This window comes from Vanessa cardui, chromosome 23 (assembly GCF_905220365.1).
Source record: "Vanessa cardui chromosome 23, ilVanCard2.1, whole genome shotgun sequence".
Lineage (NCBI taxonomy): Eukaryota > Metazoa > Arthropoda > Insecta > Lepidoptera > Nymphalidae > Vanessa > Vanessa cardui.
The window spans coordinates 4,931,303-4,950,842 of NC_061145.1; the positions used below are offsets into that span (position 1 = coordinate 4,931,303).

The 19,540-nt window shown below is 31.0% G+C and overlaps 3 protein-coding genes across 4 annotated transcripts; 1 reads left to right on the forward strand and 2 right to left on the reverse strand.

The window, feature by feature from the left end:
• Positions 1 to 144: 144 nt before the first annotated feature.
• Positions 145 to 10,281, reverse strand: LOC124539715 (wolframin). 2 transcript variants are annotated; one of them, XM_047117054.1, is made up of 9 exons: positions 10,088 to 10,281; positions 9,507 to 9,608; positions 8,627 to 8,726; positions 6,710 to 6,829; positions 5,892 to 6,010; positions 4,856 to 4,963; positions 3,492 to 4,681; positions 2,328 to 2,833; positions 145 to 1,503 (listed from the first exon to the last, which is right to left on the reverse strand). In XM_047117054.1, the coding sequence occupies exons 1-9, from the start codon at positions 10,119 to 10,121 to the stop codon at positions 1,134 to 1,136; spliced, it is 2,649 nt and encodes an 882-aa protein (XP_046973010.1). In that variant the 5' UTR covers positions 10,122 to 10,281; the 3' UTR covers positions 145 to 1,133. The 2 variants fall into 2 exon arrangements, with proteins under 2 accessions (XP_046973010.1, XP_046973009.1); XM_047117053.1 differs by having other exon boundaries at positions 9,507 to 9,611.
• Positions 10,282 to 11,850: 1,569 nt separating this feature from the next.
• LOC124539798 (protein SHQ1 homolog) lies at positions 11,851 to 14,464 on the forward strand. The gene has a single exon (XM_047117152.1). It carries the CDS (start codon positions 12,157 to 12,159, stop codon positions 13,558 to 13,560), a length of 1,404 nt encoding a protein of 467 aa, XP_046973108.1. The 5' UTR covers positions 11,851 to 12,156; the 3' UTR covers positions 13,561 to 14,464.
• A 719-nt stretch (positions 14,465 to 15,183) lies between these two features.
• LOC124539865 (peroxiredoxin-2-like) lies at positions 15,184 to 19,204 on the reverse strand. Its single transcript, XM_047117225.1, has 7 exons — positions 19,009 to 19,204; positions 18,870 to 18,918; positions 18,473 to 18,614; positions 17,224 to 17,359; positions 16,565 to 16,667; positions 15,936 to 16,064; positions 15,184 to 15,560 (listed from the first exon to the last, which is right to left on the reverse strand). Exons 1-7 carry the CDS (start codon positions 19,039 to 19,041, stop codon positions 15,469 to 15,471), a joined length of 684 nt encoding a protein of 227 aa, XP_046973181.1. The 5' UTR covers positions 19,042 to 19,204; the 3' UTR covers positions 15,184 to 15,468.
• Between the last annotated feature and the right edge of the window lie 336 nt (positions 19,205 to 19,540).

Consider the following 19,540-nt stretch of genomic DNA (forward strand, 5'->3'; position numbering starts at 1 on the left):
TCTCTGATTGGTCATTGATATGAACGCATGCAATGGGCGACCAGCGTTCAGTATTTAGTCAGACTAGTAAATTTAACTTTTAATTTCAGCAATAGTAGGTTAATATGATAAGTTGTATTAAACCCATAGAGCAGGTACTATTAACATTTATAATCAGTCAAACACTGACAATTGATTACAGATTGAATTAAGTTATTTGCAAATTTCAGAAACATTTGTATGGAGTTATATTTAAGTCTATGAAAGTAATAATGGTCAAAGAAGGTAATTCTTTAACACTCAATTGTTTTTAATGTTTTTCATATTAATTTGAATATGTTTTGATCGAAATGCAAAAAAAATTACACTAGCAAATGAATTTTGAATCGCTCACGAAAATACAGAGAAAGCAGTCTTCATACAATTAATATCAATATAATTACTTTACACAATTCTTTAATATTTTTTTTTACCCATATGTCAATATTTATCCAAATTAAGTAACATCGATATTTTTTTTATATTCTAGACTGTAAAATATTTTTTTTTGTATTTAAAAAGTATAATACACAAACGAGTATAGACTGTCTAAAAATAATTATGTATATCATTAATAATTTAGGAAAAGAGACGTTACCTTAAATTGGATAAACTATGAAATGTAAGATGGCGCGTACCCGTTTTTTGTACAAAAAATATTCACTTTTGAAAATACATTTTTTTTTTTAATTTTTTTTCAATATTTAATTTATAATAGACACTGCAAGCGATACTATTATAACACCTATATAACAAAACACACAATACTGTTATCAATATATCTAATGATTTAAAACTTGATATAGGAATATTATCAACTAGGCCAGGAATTTCCAAACGTTTTTGCATCAAATCGAAAAGTAATAAAATACATTTCACGCCCAAAACAGCGATTCTTAGAGCCTTCCTTTAAATACATACCAAAACTTATTTTTTTGTTGATTAATGTATTTAAACACATTTTTCTTTAGAAGATTTGTATGCTATGGGCAACCTTTAATCTCAAATCGTTTCATTATACCCTAAAGATCATCCAACTGATTGGGAAGTCTTGATCTAGACTACAATCAAAAATTACAAATAAGTTAACAAAATATGGCATTCTGAGTGAAAATTTATTTAAAAACAATTACAGGATTTAATAAAAAATTCAATATATATTTCGCTGAAACAATACAATCGTTAACAATCGTCCGACAAAGTTCTGACAGTTTCGACGACGAACGAATTCTCGAACTTACTACACCCCTCGCGACTTTACATTCAACGCAATTAATTTCAAAGCCCTTCACATTTAAGTCCTTATTGCCTATGTTATAAGAGCCAGGTTCGTTTGACAAAACGCCCTTGAATCGAATTTTATCGTCTGAACGCAATAACCGAGTGAAATTCGTAAAGAAATGGTCTAATGACAGGATTATTTCCGTGTGACGCTTCAATAGTCCCCCATTTGCTTCCATGTTGATTGTGACTTCATAATTATATCTGGAAAATAAATATAATTTCGTTCAGGACCGAAAAGAGCTATTCTCAATACAAATTGCAGTAATGTCAAATTATTTGGGACTGTAAGAACTAGCGCGCACTGGTAACTTTTGTCACGGTGACTGTTTCGTCACTCTTGTCAAGTCCGTGAATATGTACAGATGCAGACACAAATGTCACGTCGTAACGTGCGTGCACCTCCAAACATATTCATGGACTCGACAAGAGTGACGACAGTCGCCGTGACAAAAGTTACCAGTGCGCGCTAGGTCTAATTCTATTATTTAAAGGATGCTAAAGTATCAAAATTACAAATCCGCTAAAAAATGGTTTGTATCAATCACGAATGAGATGCATTACAGTCAATTATTATCTATACATCTATTTATTTATCTATATTTTATTTGTTATAAATGTGTTATCATATTCACATTCTTAGTCTACTTCTTAATCATGACATATCATAATTGTCTATGTCATTGATTCATGCTTCTTCTAATAAATAGCTTGCATATTTAATTGCTTTCATACATTTCGGCGTTTTATATTTTATCTTTTTACTGAACATCAGAAGATCTTCGTTGGACCTCGAGCTGGTCTTCTTAGAAGACTTGGCCTATTTCGGCTTTATATTCACCTTTATTTTCATACATAATAATTACGATCAATTAAGATTGAAAGAAGATAATTTAACTTGTACCAGCCTATGTTTTGGAATTGTAATAGGCATTTTAATGGCCTTGCTAAAAAATGTTATATATTTTTTAATTTAGTAGCACTACTTTTAAATGCAAGAAATATTATGTTATTTAAACAATACTTACTCATTTAAGTTGTTCAAATGACAGCTCTTTCCGCTTTGCCGAGCGACGCTCGTAACGAATTCGCAGTCATCCACAATAACACCTTCTTCGCTTTGACATAGAGTCGAAAATTCCTCACCGTAGTAGCACTTGAAATACTCGGCCAAGATACCAGGCAACCATGACGCGAAGGAACTCCACTGATTCCTAACGCTCTTTATTTTGACATCCTTAACATAACCCTCCCAATTTACGTTGGCACCTTCGAGAATCGAACATTTAATCTGAGTGGACGCCATATTGTAATCCGACCAAGATGGCGTGTTACATTGGTTGTAGTAGTCGTCCCAATTTATGTTGTAAGTATTAACTTCGTATTCCGTTATGAATTCGTTTTTCAATAAGTTCTTTATGCTTGATTTTTCGTCGCCTATAATTTCGATAAGGCTGGAAGGTAATCCGTCGTCTTGGATGCGTATGAAAAACTGGTTGCCAATGTAAATTAATGTTATTAGACCAACGGCGAGCTGGAAGAAAATGTATTGACATAAACATATGTAAATTTTCAATTTCTTAAGTGTTTCAATTGATTTACTTGGTGGTAGGGCTTTGTGCTAGCCCGTCTGGGTAGGTACCAACCACCATTCATCATCACCATCAGTTATTCTACCGCCAAATAACAGTACTCAGTATTGTTGTGTTCCGGTTTGAAGGGTGAGTGATCCAGTGTAACTAAAGACACAAGGGACATAACATCTTAGTTCCCAAGGTTGGCGGCACATTGGCGATGTAAAGAATAGTTAATATTTCCTACAGATGATGACCACTTCAGGTGGACACCATCAGGTGGCCCATATGCTCGTCCACCAGCCTATTACCATAATAAAAAAAAGAAAATCTTAAGGTGAGAACAGGTACATTTTTCCATTTTTTTGGACATATTATTCACAAAAGCCTTAGAGGTTTCCAAATCAAAGTTACTAACACCAATATCATCTCGTGCAGGAAAACATCGTGAGGAGACCTGCGTAATATGCCGTATATCCAGCTACTTGCTTTAGAGCAGCGTGGTTGAAAAAACTTCAAATCCTTCTCCTAGCGAGACTTATCCTTCATTTATCCCACTTAGGCTTAGGTTGTTACTTTTAATATTAAAAAGATATAGATTAAAAAGATAAAGAATACCTGAAACGGTGTGACGAACTTTTTGGTAGCTTCCGACTTCGCCAATAGACATGTAACCCCTAAACCGACTGTGAGTCCAGTCATAACCGTCAAAGTGTAAAACAATTTCGACATCGTAACATATTGGAGAAATGCAAAGATCGGCAGTGTCACGGTAATGATACCCATTAAAGGCAAAAACAGAAAAGAACAAACCAACGCCAAAGTACCTCTAATCAAACCGTAGGCTGTACAACCATGAGAACAGGTTATGAACATCTGTAACCAGCTAAGAGTAACGCAATGTGGGAGGGTATACTTGAGAAAACCCTGCCAATTACATCGTCTAGTCATCAGCACCAAAATACCAGGAATCAAAAGGGAGAAAAACACACGTGCGTTCAAGCAAAACTCGATACTATTCCCGAGTATATAAGACGGATAATTCGATATGTGTAAATCAAGAAAACGCCAGCCCTGATGAACGACCGTGTCCTTCTCGTAAGGATACTTTGCGAGCACGTTGATACCAAACGAAACGAGTGCCAATACATCCGGATATGGGCTGCCATTAGTGCCGAAAGAGAACAACGTCAAAAACATCAGACAAAATGATAGAACGCAGAATTCAGAAAACGGGACCCATTGCGTTGCGATAAACGGATACAGGAACAAATTAACGAATAACGCTAAAAAGAACTGGACGAAAGGACCGAGATTATTCCTCACAAACAAATTCTCAGATTCGTCTGGCTGTAAGTTCCCATCACTGTACCTCAGAAACAATCCAGACCACTTTCTGAAGTCAATGAACTGGCGCTTAGCGAGCAACATTTTGAATGTGCATATCACCATCGCAATAATACTGACATAGTAGAACACTAATGGCACTAAATGATACAAGCTATCGGTACTGACTGACAGATACGCTATGAGAAGAAGGGAGAGTTCGATATTCGAAAGTCTGAACGAAAACGACCCGAAATAATACAATAATTTAAGATAAAGAACTTTTATAAAAACTAATGGATGAAGGAATGCTTGGTGTAAAATTGGGATATGATCTAGGGATTTAATGCTAGGGTCTGTTAGGGTCAATTCATAGCTGACTAGAGGCAATTCGCCCTGACAATAATCTACTGCTGCGGTGACTAAGTTGTCTACTGTTAGATTTCGAATTTCTTCATTCTGACTGAAACTGTCTGGATAATCTGTGGAAGAATTGTTTATTTTAAATCAAGTAAAATTACAAACTCCAGTTACTAAACTTAATCCCAAAAGTAATAATACAAAATAATTTAAGTAAATATAAAACTCAAGTAAAATATATTTATTTTTATAAGTTATTGACAAATCAGTTAATTGCTTACATTAATTTTTCTTACCGTCTTCAAGGTCATGGGTGCGAATTGTGCCATTTGTGTGTATGTTGTCACCGGCTTGAAGCTGAGACGGTTCTAAGGCTTGTTCACCATCTAATGCTCTTGCTTCTTCTGCTTAAAGAGAATATATTCAAATAAATATACACAGACACACAGAAATATAAAGAAGTAAGCAACATGAACACGAAAACTTGAATTTTTGGTTTGTATGTGAATCCATATGAATGGCGATCAAACTTTTCAATAAAACGCTCCATAAAATTAAGGAATACGTTAATTTTATGGAGCGTTAATTTATGGATAAATCTGTGACTTAATTCGTGATCATCTATTCCATATTTTCTCATTATCTCAGGGACGTCTATCTTTTAAGCTGTATAACAATTTAAAAAATCTCCGATATGATAAAATTTATTGTCTATGACAAACATTTAAAAAAAAAATTACGCACAAATTATTAAATTAGACAAATCCGTAAGAAATATGGCTTAATCCTGCTGCTAGTTTCCTGGACTTGTTTAATTAAATTTCCTGAAGAAATGTAACAGACATGGAATATTATTTCTACATGGAGATAATAGGCTACTTGACTGGTTTTTAAAATCCATTTTATATTATTTGGTAGAGGTTAAGGAACCCAGTAAAATTTGATTTTTTAAAATTCTAGTACATATTTGCCGAAAAATATAATATTCAAAGGGTCGGTGACGTCACTTTGCTGTATTTTAAGCTGTGGTACATATAGCAAAAAGGAAAGTTTTACAAGAAAGTGATATCATCGTAAGCCCAGCCAATCAGGAGCGTTTTGTGTCACGTGACAAACGTTTGAAAAAATGAATTTTTTTTATTGATATCTGAATAAATTACGTATTATTTCCAAGTTTCGTTAGTAAATAACCATTTTTAAACTCATTATCTACACTGATTACAATAATTCACAATTTATTTTTCGCATTGTCAAATAGCCTATTTATGGGCCAGAGTAATTAATATTCATTACAGATAGAAAGCACAGCACAAGTTGCAAGATACACAGTACCTGGTGACTCATCATCGAGAGCGTCATCATCAGGATCTTTCCTTAAGGTCGTGGAACATATTTCACGAATGCGTCGCTCCAGTTGCGCGGTTGTTATGTACTGTTCCCCGTTGGATAGACTGCAAATAACCGTTTAAGCTCTAAAACGCTTAATAGGAAAGGAATCGTATATGACCAAGACGTTTTGATTATAGATATATTTTGGATTATGAAGATTTATAGGAATTGTCAACTTTAGGACTAGTAGTTTGTATCAAGTGGCCGGACTTTGACCACCATAATAGCATACGAAAACTATCCTATAGCGCCTGGCGTCCTTGGTACCGGCGAGTTCTATATACTCTACTTCACTTGGGGGAAACGCGTAATGCGTTTTTCCAGCGAGAAAAAAAGGTCGGGCTTTGACCAATGACCATTTGATCAAATTTAAGGAAAACATGCATAAATTTATACATTTTCGTTGAGGCTACAAAAAAAATACGTTGACAAACAGAAGAAAAAGATACTGAGATGTTTTGAAGATATGTGATAAAACTATTGTGATGATTACTTCACGTTAGTCAGTGTTCATTTGTACATGATATTGTAAGTTTTTATTTGAAACGTACATTCTTGCAAAGCCGATTTCCATTTGTCTTGTAAATAAAACATAATGCTGTATCACAAAAAAAAATCGGCAGCGATTCTTTGCAATAATATCACAGGACCAAAAGGTCATAACGTACGACAAGTTCTGCTCACGCCAATAAACGTAACACAATGACGTCATATGCTTTTAAAAAATATATAATTCAATTGTTTTTGCCACTTTCTTTTACCTTGCAAATAGATCCCTAGCTGCTTTCCTCGCCACGGTCTCTTGACGACTAGCCGCTAAGCACGACTTTGCTCTCACTATCGGAGCGCTGTCTTCGTCTATCACGCCACTTCTTATACACCTGTCAACAAATCGAAATTATCCATATCATATAACAGACTGAGTCGAGATGGCCCAGTGGTTAGAACGCGTGCATCTTAACTGATGATTGCGGGTTCAAACCCAGGCAAGCACCGCTGATTCATGTGCTTTATTTGTCTTTATAATTCATCTCGTGCTCAGCGGTGAAGGAAAACATAGTGAGGAAACTTGCATGTGATTTCAGACAAATTTCATAGAAATTCTGCCACATGTGTATTCCACCAAACCGCATTGGAACAGCGTGGTGGAATATGTTCCAAAACCTTCTCCTCAAAAAGGAGAGGAGGCTTTTAGCCCAACAGTGGGAATTTACAGGCTGTTGTTGTTGTTGTTATATATAACAAACTGCAAAGATCCCATCTGTTGGTCTAATGGATCCGCCTTTGAGAAGATCGGGACTTATTCCATCACATGGTTGTAATGCATGCTGGCGTTGGTTTTGCCCGATAAATGCATGTTTCCTTACGATGTTTTCCTTAACATTTCAGTTTTTAATTATATGTTATTCCTACGTCAAATATTAAAAACTTGCTTATGTATTGATATCTACCTATTTAGATTTTTTTTATTCAAAAATTCTCAAGTCTGGGATAACTTGATTTTAACTAAGGTAAATTAAGGCGATTATTGATCGTCAAAATTGTCGGATGCTGTTGAAAAAAATAATAAAGTTACAGGCAAACTTGCAAATGGAAGGCTCACTTTCATTTGCTAAAAATTGGTGAAAGCGCACCTTAGATATTGACGCTGTTAGAAATATTATACCATTCCTTACATTGTCGATGCACCAGCCTTTGGGACTAAGATGTTATGATCCTTGTGCCTGTAGTTACACTGGCCTATTCATCTTCAAACCGAAACACAACAATACTGAGTATTGTTCTTTGGTGGTAGAATATGTGATAAGCTGGTGGTACCTACACAAGACCCTACCACCGAATAAAATTTTAACCAAAATTATCAGTTAATATTTAATCTCACATGAATTTATGGAGCTCCACGCGGACTTTATCCCACCTTATTTTCCAAATAGCAAAATCATTATGATTTCCACACATTTATAAAACCGTACTTGCGTTATTCAATTTAAAAAAAGCAATGCATTATCGTTTAAGATCAAACAGTTATAAATGTTTACTGTTATTTCATTGAGGAATGATAATATACACAATAACCTTGTTTACCTCATGTCATTTCTTAAATAATGCATTAATACCAATACAATAAGTTGAAACAGAAATTTTCCAATAAATAATTTAGATTTTTTTATCTTGATTGAGAATGTACTTGCATTCATATAAGTGTATTAAAAAAATAATATTAATATTTCAAGGCTCATGTGTCATAAATGACTTTGACATCCTAATTAAAAAAGAATAATAGCCAGTATTTTCCTTTTTTTTATTAGTGCACAGGCTTAAAAAAAGTTTAAACATAATAAAAAAAAATTGCAGCATATAATAGAATTTTGTTAAAATAAACACATTGCAATTTGCATTCTCTTTTGCAATTTATATAATATTTAAGTATTATTATTTGATTATTATTTGAGTATAGATAGTATAGACAGTATACTATTAATATACTGCTTTTTTTGTATATGAGTCTTATAATTAAATCACAAAACTGATCAAACCTTATCCTTACCTATGTATTTTGTTTTTCTTTAAAACATATAAATATTGTAAAATAATATTTCCTGAACTAACATTTAAAGAAAATTAAAAAAAGTTTTATAATAATCAAATTCAGTCATACTAAATTTAATATAACTTGCCTCCGGAGCATTCTTCTAGCTTCAGGATGAGCTTGTTCGGTAGCACAAATAAGCCATTCCAATGCCTGTTTGAAATTCGATATCTTATCAGCCTCCAATTCTAGAGAAAGAAATATAATAAATTCAATTATATTCCTAAAATAAGAAACTATACAAAATTACCTTTAAGAATTGCAATAAATTTATTTCTCCATTTTATTCTCCTACAAACAGGTTTTTTTTATTTTTAAGAATGAATTATCTGAAGCTCTGCTTAAGTATTGTACAAAATCATACTTTTAAGAAAAATTCTATTTAAAGGTAAATTACATACATATAACTAAATTTTAACACCAAAAGCATATATATCATTCCCATAGAGTAAAAAGTCAACTGAATATCAGAGCAATCTGACAAATAGTTCTAATTATCCATATTTTTTGTTTAAGAATCTATGAAACAACTATAAACTATTCTATACTTTAGAAATTGATTACACAAAACTAAAGTAATAAATTTCCATGTTCTTTTATGAATTTTCATCACCTTTGTTATATCTCAGATAGTAAAGATATATTAATAGTTATCTTTAAAACTTAAATAAGTAATCAAAAACATACTTGAAATGAGAAATAGAGAAAGAGAGTTACTTGGATTATTTAGGTATCAAACTTTTTGATTTTAAGGAATAAATAAATAATACTTAAGAAGATAATTTCTATTTTGCATTCAGTATCAAATGAAGGTATTGCTTAATTAATAAATAAACAACTTAACATATCAATGTAACAATAATATAAAAAAATGAAGAAGTACTTGGTGATATTTGTAACTCAAAATGGCCATAGGGCTTGTTGATTTTTCCCTCTATGGGTATGCTATACATAAATTAATTAAATACCACATTTTTCTTCTAATAGTTGTTTTGCGAGAACCACTTGAGACTCAGCACATCCATCTTCAGCAAGCTGGTTACGCAGTCTCCTTAAAGAGCCTTGTGGTCCATCTGAAGGAAGTTAATCCTCAAAAAGTATATTATCTGTGATCATGCAAAACCTTAACCAAACTCAAATAATATGACAAAAGTATTATGCTAATGTACATCTTTGTTTATATTCAAGAAATCAAACTTTCTAGAAATATTATAGTTAGAGGTAAATCAAATTTAAATATAGTATTTTTTTCTACATATATGCAGCATTTTTATTTAAAAAAAAAAATATTGTGATTCATAACAATATCAAGGTTTTAATTACTTCATCCCATTATTTTTTAATTCACAGAAGAATAAAAAGGCAAGGTCAACAACTTATTCTACTACAATATTGTGCTAAAAATAAGAAAATTAAACCGTCATAAAAATACTTAGGAATTTAAAGGAAAGTTAAATAATTTAGATTTAAAAAAATATAATAAGACTGCAAATTTCATTGCGTAGTGATTACAATAATTTATAATATTATAGGTATGTTTCATTCTTACCATGGAGATTCCATCTTTTACGGCCCGAAGGCATTGTTTTATGAGACGTCACTTATAACTGAGTATAAAATTAATCTTCACTTTTTTCCCAAAATTTCTGAAGCAGTTATTAATAAAATTAAAAATGTTTTTAAACTACAATTCGTAATATCTTCAAGTCCACTCGGCTGTCAACTTGTCATGTCAAGTCAACAATGTTTTTATTATGATGATTTTATTTTTGCAAATCGCAACATTTAATATCTTATTAAAAAAAAATAGTCACCATAGAAACAAAATTTATATTTATTATTATTATATTGATATTTGAACTTAAGGAATTTACTAATCACATACAACATCAAACTATGAACCCAAGATTGTAAGATAAATTTTCTACAGTTATAAATAAACCTGGAAGCACGACTTCCCGTTCATTATCATCTTACGAATGATACTTAACGCGAGGGGAAGACGAAAATAAACGGATTAGGAAAACAATATGTTAATGACCGTAACATTCGACCTACGCTGTTCACTTTCACCTCGGCTCTGTCTTAATATTAACTTTACGTGGGTGATCTTGATAACTGTTTTTTAAATGAATTCATATGTTTTATAATATTAACAGATTATAACCAATATGTTTTTACACTTAACTGACTAATTAATTACGGCAAAGCTATATTAATTTTTAAAAGCGTTAAAAAGATAAGGGAAGTTTAAAAAAATAAAATAAAGTAAATTATGTATTTTCAAAAAAGTGTTAAATATATTATAATCAATAACAAATAACAACAATACAACTGCGTTTTGAAATAGTTTTTTTGTTATAATAATTAGGTCTATTAATTTTACTCTTTTATAATATAATAGCCAATTATATTATTATACGGACAAATTTATTAGAAACCAAAACCATATGATGTATACGCATGTATACATAGGAATATTATTACAATTTGTACGTACATATCAATCCATAGATTTCGATGGATTTATGTTTAGCGTCCAGGAAGGGCATAAAATATTATTTTTATGTTACAAAAAGCGATAAAGTTCAAAGTAGACTTTGCTCTTGCATATGTTCATAACTGAATCATAATTTTGAACAATTTAATTAATGAAAGAATATAATAGGGATTTTATACCTTCCACACATTATTATATACATACTTTTCTGAACCTAAAATATGTTTACTTTTAATTTTATTTTTAGGACATATAAGTGCGATTCTGTAAGGTATCTCTTAGTATGTAATGAAATTTTACAACCGAATTCAGTGCGCATACGCTATTTTGAAACGTGTATCCTATAAATTTTAATTTTATTATAGTAAATGTTATACATATCACATTGTATCAGTTTAAACTCGTACTCTGTGATGAGATACGAGTTTCTTGTACAGAATATCTCTACTGAACCGTGTCTGTTATCAATACGGTTTCACAAACATCTCTTGATTATTAATATTATTATGGTCAAAATAAAACGATAATTTTATTTATGACAATGAAAATCTAAGTTCGTGCACTAAAAGCGACGGTAGGATTTGGGATGACTGAAAAATATTTACACCTTTGGTAACTGAAATATTAAGTAATTGGTAAGTCAAAGTATACAAAGCGAAAAATAAAATGTTTGACTGTTATTTTTATTCATCGTCAATATTAAAAATTAATACTTATTTTGGACTCTTTTCAAAACTTAGGGTAGTCTACAAAAAGTGCCATCTACCAAAGTACTTCGAGTTGGTAACACCGCTTAATGCATATCAAATCACAAATGACTTATATATATAACCACTGTTTTATTGATCACATTGGATTTGGATCACATTATCGTCACATTGTTGCGCTCAACTAGTGTAGATATAAAATATATCGCCATTGAATATAAAATATACAAATAAATGTATAGTGATTGATTTTGTGTGTTTGTTTTGTGAATACTCATTCAAAACTTTCATATGTTTAGTGTTTATGTGATGTATTGTGAGTGAGTGGTTGTTTTCTAGTAAATTGATTATTGATTCCTAGTCTTTTTCTACATAAATATTGACCTCTAGTTAAATAAGTTCTTCTTCGAAATGTTAACGCCACGGTTTAAGTTACAACAAGACGAAACTCGCGTCTATATTACAGTGCATGCACCGTACACAAATATCGGCGAAACTGAGATCGATATTGACGGTGAGAATTTCTTATTCGTCTCAAGTCCGTATTTTCTGAGACTTCGTTTGCCTGGTAAAATTGTTGAAAATGACAGCTCAAAGGGTTCATATACATGTGATTCAGGAGATTTCAACCTTACCTTTGATAAGGAAACCCCAGGAGAACATTTTGAGAATCTCGATATGATCACTAGCTTATTGGCGCCTCGACATATTCCTGATTTAAATCCAAATTTAGTTGAGATGTTGGAGGAGGGAGGAATCACAATTGATGAAGAGAATGATGAGAATGAAGTTGATAGCAAATACTCATATGGATTCGCAAGTAAAATTACAACAGAATTCAAAGAGATTGGTATGGAATTCCCAAAAATTTTTGAGCTTAAAGGGCCAGAGCAACATCCTATTGGTAAAAGAAATTCATTAAGAGAACAGTATGAATTTATAAAATTTTCATCGGATCATTATTTAGCTGATTTACATTGTGATGAACTTGTTGCTCCGTATTTATATGCAACTGTCTTTTGGGATAGCCCTGATTTCAATAAAGATGCTGACTTTACTGAGGAAGAGGTGAGTTTATTAAAAGATTTGCCAAATAAGCATTACATTTTAACCAAAACTGAGCATCGGCAAGTTTTTCTTGGACTTGTGGATATACTCTATGGCTATTGCTATGATAAGAGGACAACGTTGAACGAAAGTACTGTTGAATCAAGCTGGACAATCAACAAATTGTCAGCAACTCTAAGCTGGTTTTGTGTTTTTAAGGACATTAAAGAAGTTCTTAAAGCTTGCTATAGACGAGCCCTTGTATATCCCATACTTAGGAACTTTGAAATATGTCACAAAGTAAAGAATGATCTCATATCCTTGCTGAAACATGGAAAGAAGTTTGTTATTAAATGTGTTATTGATATCTATCAAATGTTCCAACAAAGCGACGATGCAAGATACATTTTAAATCAAATATATATAAAGGATTACTTAATATTTCTTCAGCAGTGTTCACAGGATGAGTTCATTCAGTTGTGTGATAACATTGCTAATACAGAGATAACAAAAAAAGATGTTGAACTAGAACTTGAAGAATTAGAGGCTGCTGCTGAAATGGTTCAGCAAGAAGAATATCAGATTTTAGAAAATGAAATGGCTGTTAAAATGGCATCTATGTCTTTAATACCCGGACTTAATAAGCTTAACGGTGAAAATAACTTAAATAATGACCTAGAGTCTGATTCATCTGCATCAAGCAGTGACTCTTCAGATTCTGAATCAGATGAATCTGAGTATTGGGATTCTGACGACGATCGTTCCTGAGGGATCATGTAATTTCCATTTTAAACGAGTGGAGTAAATATGAGGTCAGAAAAATGAAATGAGAAGAGCGAACAGTTCCTGTACAAAATTATGATGAAAACGTACAGTAGATGCTGTCGGAAAATATAGTGATGGAAAGTTTTAAAACTGAACTTAAAAGTATTAAATATATACCTATTTGAATAAAAAATATCTATTGGTAGATATGTAATGTCTTTGCTCCAAATTAAATCATGTTTTTGATATACAAGTTTTACTTTATTGTATGTACTTTGAAGTAACATATTCTTATTGGTATTACTTATGGATATTAACATTGTTATATTGCTATGAAATATCTATTAGCAACAATGTAAAACCACCATAGAACAATAAGATAATTAATTGATATAAAGCAATATTTAATGTTCAAAAAAAACATTTTATTCCATTTTTGTGATTGAAAAGACTGTAATTTTTTTAAGATACACAAGCACAAAAATCATGTAAGATTTTGTTGCCTTTGAAAAGCTACAGAATCAAAGTTCTTTCATTGTTTTATAGGTGGTATAATAATATAGGAATATATTTAAAGGATTTTAAAATTCATCGCCGGATTAGGGTAAAAAAAATAATCAGGTGAATTATATACATACCTATAGAGAAAAATAATTCTCATTGTTGTTGATAAAATGTGCATGCAATTTACTATATGTAAGAGAAATGAAACTTAGTTGAGATATATTGCAATAAAATTTTATAAATATGTTCTCAACAACCATTGAGAAGAAACTTCTTCAATAATTAGATTATAGTTTGCCAAAATAAATGTTATTGTTAATGTATTAACACTTTAAGAGTGATATTATGTGTCAAACTTATATCTAATGAAATTAAATTAAATATACGTTATGAAAAGATTTTTTTCCAAATTTTTGTTTTCACCAATCATTATAAAAATTAATTTGTAATAGAAATATTCAGCAATTCTATTCTATTCTATACCTGATGGTAAGTGGTCATCACTCAGATGTTGATGCATTAAGAAATATTATCCATAACATATGTCGTCAATACGTAAACCACCAAAATAGTAACAAACCTTGAGAACAAGATTGCCATCCTACACACATCCTTCAGTCCAGAAATAGTTTCATTTGATTTGATTCTCATATGGGTATATTAGCTAATATGTTCAATTAAGTAGAATATATCCTATGTATTGTATATACAATCCAGATGCAGGAGTTAAGGGAAAAAGTTACATATAGTCAAATATGTATTTGATTTGGCCCCTTATAAAAATTGAACTAGTCCTAAAGGCAATGTTAATGACCTGATCTCCAAATCTAGTAATTATATCTGGCAACAAATGTCTGCGATTTGTCTCAATACTCCGACCCTTTTGAAATTGGTATAGAAGTTGGAATCCAGGGTACTAATACCAGTAGAACTCTCAACTGTAAAAATTCACAAATTTTACAGAACTTTATATTTAATTGAACATAATACAGAGAAAAGTCACTATTTTATTCCTAGCAATGAAAATAATTACCAGTACAAAATAATTAACACTTAACAAGTATATATATTCTTAATAATATATTACCTAAAGTAGAGGGATATGAATAAAAACAGGTTAAATATGATTATCTTTTTTATTAAAATGTTCAGCACATGCTGAATAATTGCTTATTTTTTATAATAAAATGCTTCTTTACAGTTCTAGTATATTTCATAATCACAAGAGTTTTTAAAAACAAATGGAAATTTTCGTAGTAATAGTTAAGGAAGCCTTTAAATTAGTTTACTATTAATATTTATGATTCTTGGTGACTACATTTTCCATTTACATTCATTTAGTCTTAAGAGAATATAAGTTTCACTTATATCTGGCTTCTACCGATTAAAAAATTGTTCTTTTTAGTTTTAGTTGGCTTTTTGGAAGTATTCCTTGCTGCCCTTGGGATTTGGTTTGATGGTGTCAGCATTCGTGTCAGGGTTCCAGTTTGCTGGGCACACTGAAATAATTATATATTTTTTATCGTTACTAATAAAAATTGCAACAATTATTATTTTTTGACATAGTTGTTTGTATTTTTTTTTAACAAGAATAAAAAGTCAATTTTAATTTATTCCACAAAATAACAAAACATTCAATCATCGTCATTTGTGTTTCACTAATGAGTATATAAACAATAATTTTCTCGGTAAAAAAATGTAATGTAACTATCGAAGTCACAAATCACATGTAACGTTAAAGCTCTTTAATGGTTCGGATACGAACTGATCAGTTACTATTAATAGACAATTCGGTAAATAAAGAAGCTGGCTTATAGGTTATAAAAAAATAATCTTAAGTCTCTTTTAAACTTTATGTCATTAAATGATCATACCTTCTCCGTGTTTGTCAGCAAATTGGAAAGCTTTAACCAATCTAAGGGTTTCTTCCACTGAACGACCGACAGGCAAATCATTCACCGACATATGTCTGAGTATTCCATTTCTGTCAATTATGAATAGTCCTGTAATCAACAATATTTATTATCTGTATATGAAGGGTACATTCAAGTATTTATTAAAAAGAGGTCCTTAGGAGAGTTTTATTGTATTTAAATTCAACACAGTTGTTGTTTGTTTACCCATTTTCTTTTTTTCACAAATAAAAGGACTGGTGAAAAAGTAATGTTTGAAACATTGGCACTTATTTTTCTAAATTTTTAATAAATTGTTTCATTGCTAAAAAGTTCTCGGGTAAAATATTACAAAATTCGTGCCCAGAAAAGAAAGTTCGGCGTCAATTCAGTTGTACTGTATTTGCCGTTCTAATGGAACTTGAGAAAAGGGAAATAAGACGCATTTGCACTCATTTTTGCATTACAAACTGTATTATAACATACTACCTGTAAAGTATTATACTGGTAAATAATGCAAGATACTTGCGCACAGTCTTCTATTATTCTTTGAGAATGACAGTTGTAGCCAAATTTTAAGTATTTTATTAAAATACTATTCTATTACTCACCACGTAAGGCGAATCCACTTTCCAACAGTACGTCGTAGTCTTGAGAAATTTTCTTTTGGTAATCTGCTAATAGGGGAATATCTAGTTTTCCTAAGCCACCATCCTTAAACAAAGAATAAAAATAATATTTTATCACTACTAAATACGATTCATACCATATGTAATGTAATAGTGATGCATGATAATTACAATGAATATAGCTTATACTCATTACTTATTCGGCACACAGCATGTTAACTGCAACAGCCACAGGGGACATAATATCTTAGTTCCCTAAATTGGTGGTGTAAGGAATGGTTAATGGTTCACAGCGCCAATGTCTATGGGCGGCGGTGAAAACTAATGATCAGATATCCAATTTTTATGTAAGCGCAGTGCAGGTGACTTAAAAAAAGGATCCAATATATGAAACTCATCAAAAACACATTTCTCCTTTTTTATATAGATATAATTATGCCCTTAATTATAGGAAATTAAAGAAAGCATTATTTAGCTGATACTATTTAAACAACATTAAAAATATAACTTATATATCTGACAGAAAAAAGAATACTAAAATCTGAACAAAAAATTTAACTGTCATTAAGGTCCAAGTGTTTTGTTTACTGAGACTTCACATTTAAGTACCAATAATTAAAATCCTCTCAAATATAACATACCTTTCGTGGTGTATTAATCCAAGCAAGATGACTGAATTCTGAGTCAGTGGAGACACCAATGACTTGACAATCAATACTGGCGAAATCTTTCGCCCTGTCACTGTATGCGATTAGTTCAGTTGGGCATACAAATGTGCTGGAATAATAAAATATTTGCTTAATAAAAAACTTTTGATAGAAACTTGTAGATTGACAAATGTAGAGCTCCTTGTAAGAACTTATTACACTACATCATAGAGTGAAGAAGAGGTTATGTAATCCATCTTTCAATTGAGATTTTGTGAAAAGTATGATTGTTAATAAGCTGTGAAAACTTATTGGGTATAAATACTTTTTATTCACGTGGAAAATGCACTTTTATGCCCACATGCAAATATATAAGACACAAGGTAGGATATCAAAGAATTGATTATGCATACAACTGTGACACAGCATATTGAGGTGAAAGGGGAATTCTTGGTTGTTTTTAAAATTTTATTATATTCACTAATAGCTGATATTAAATAAGAAATGTCTGTGGTCATTCAATGAACATAAAGAAAGTAGAATCCCCATGTTTTATATAAGTCTCTAGACAGAAAAATAATGGCTGATTTTGAGCTAAAAAGGCCAAGAAGCAGCGGTGCATAAATTTGTAGTTTAAAAGTGATCAAAGCTTAAAGTTCTCTCGGATAGTAGTAATATAGTTCTTGATATATATTTTATACTAATTACTAATGCATAAAGGTCATAATTACTGAATGGTTCCCTTCTGTCTATTTTAATTATTTTTAATCAATATTCAAATGAATAATGTATGTATTGATTCTATTTTATATATTGAATGCTGTTACACCATAAAATATAATTGTATAAGTTAACTTTGAGTTAAAGGAAGTACGCAATAGTCAAATAAATCAATATTGTAAAGTATACATATATGCTTAATAAGTAAATAATAAATAAATATATGTCACAGCATAAGATAATTAAATACTTTGATTGATATCACTGAGTTTAGAGATTTGATTCTGGCCAATGAGAATCATATTAGAAAAACATAAAATGTGAGCTGTCAGAAAAAGAAGGATGAAGGAGGATGTTATGCTTATAAAATATGGTAACAATCAATATACAAATTCAGCTATGGATTTGTTGTATTATTCCGTCAATGTGTATGTCGAAGATGGGTCATCCCTTAAACAAACAAACTTGGCAGCTCTCTATGATATATAACTAATATTTAAAGATATTATCTATATATACTTACAAGTCCAATGGATAAAAGACCAGAACAACATATTTTCCATTGAAATCAGCAAGTTTCAACTGATTGAATTCCCCATTGACTACCGCTGTAGCAGCAAAGTCAGGTGCAGGCTTCTGTACTCTTGGAACAAAGGCAGCAGGTGCTGGAAAATATGTGAGTGATATTTTAATAAAGCAATAATTAATCATTAACCAAATTTTAAATTAAGTAGATAGATGTTTTATTAGACCTAGAAATAACAATGAAGGTTTAAGATTTTGTTTAATTAAATGTGCATTTACATAACCTACTTTGAATTATAGATCTGTTTTAAAACGTCGTAATAATAATAAAATATTCAAATGTAATTATCGCACCGGCGGTTTTCGTTTAGTATCATAGGTTATGTAATACTTACTTGTGGAAAAACATGACTTTTTCGATACTGCTACTGCTGGAGCTAAAACCTATCGATAAAAAAACAATGGTCTTATATACGTACTATAAAGGTTAAATTAATTATTTATCTATTATAGGAATAATTCAAGTGATCCTACCCTTCGAACACACTGTTTGACCAAGAACGACATTTTAAAAATGTCTTTTAGTTTCTAGAACCTTAAATATGATGATAAATTAAGTTAAGTTAAATAATATACGTGAAATTGGACCAAGCTATAGAGAAGTCTAATTACTCTCGTAGGTTCTAAAATATTTTTTTATTTACGATTATAATGACATATGACGTCGATTGTCAGTTGTCAATTTTATGTCAAACAGCTGAATGTCAACAACGTTGCTCTAATTTTTAGTCTGTATAAATCGTCTTAAAATCCAATAAAAAAAATGTATCAATCTTACAATAATTCGCCAACCCGTAAAATGACTGGTTCGATTTTTGTCCAGTTGTTTAAAAGTGCGATTCAACTGTGATATGCTGTTAGCATTCTTGCCATCATTCCACGGGGTCATGATTTATACCGTAACTATTTTGATTCATATTTGTATAAAAGTATAAATTAGTTTAGCTCTTACATTATAGTAAATCTAGCAAATTAAATGTAAATAATCATAAACTATCCATTATAC

What these genes read in the sequence shown, in the direction of transcription:
- LOC124539715 (XM_047117053.1), bottom strand. Translation starts at nt 10,121, where the DNA reads ATGCCTTCGGGCCGTAAAAGATGGAATCTCCATG. An exon ending in ACTATTAGAAGAAAAATGTG is followed by an intron (nt 8,727 to 9,506) that starts GTATTTAATTAA and finishes TTCTTTCTCTAG; the next exon opens with AATTGGAGGCTGATAAGATA. An exon ending in GCTAGAAGAATGCTCCGGAG is followed by an intron (nt 6,830 to 8,626) that starts GCAAGTTATATT and finishes ATTTGTTGACAG; the next exon opens with GTGTATAAGAAGTGGCGTGA.
- LOC124539798 (XM_047117152.1), top strand. Translation starts at nt 12,157, where the DNA reads ATGTTAACGCCACGGTTTAAGTTACAACAAGACGAAACTCGCGTCTAT.
- LOC124539865 (XM_047117225.1), bottom strand. Translation starts at nt 19,041, where the DNA reads ATGTCGTTCTTGGTCAAACAGTGTGTTCGAAGG. An exon ending in TCAAACAGTGTGTTCGAAGG is followed by an intron (nt 18,919 to 19,008) that starts GTAGGATCACTT and finishes TTTTATCGATAG; the next exon opens with GTTTTAGCTCCAGCAGTAGC. An exon ending in TGCTGACAAACACGGAGAAG is followed by an intron (nt 15,561 to 15,935) that starts GTATGATCATTT and finishes TAATTATTTCAG; the next exon opens with TGTGCCCAGCAAACTGGAAC.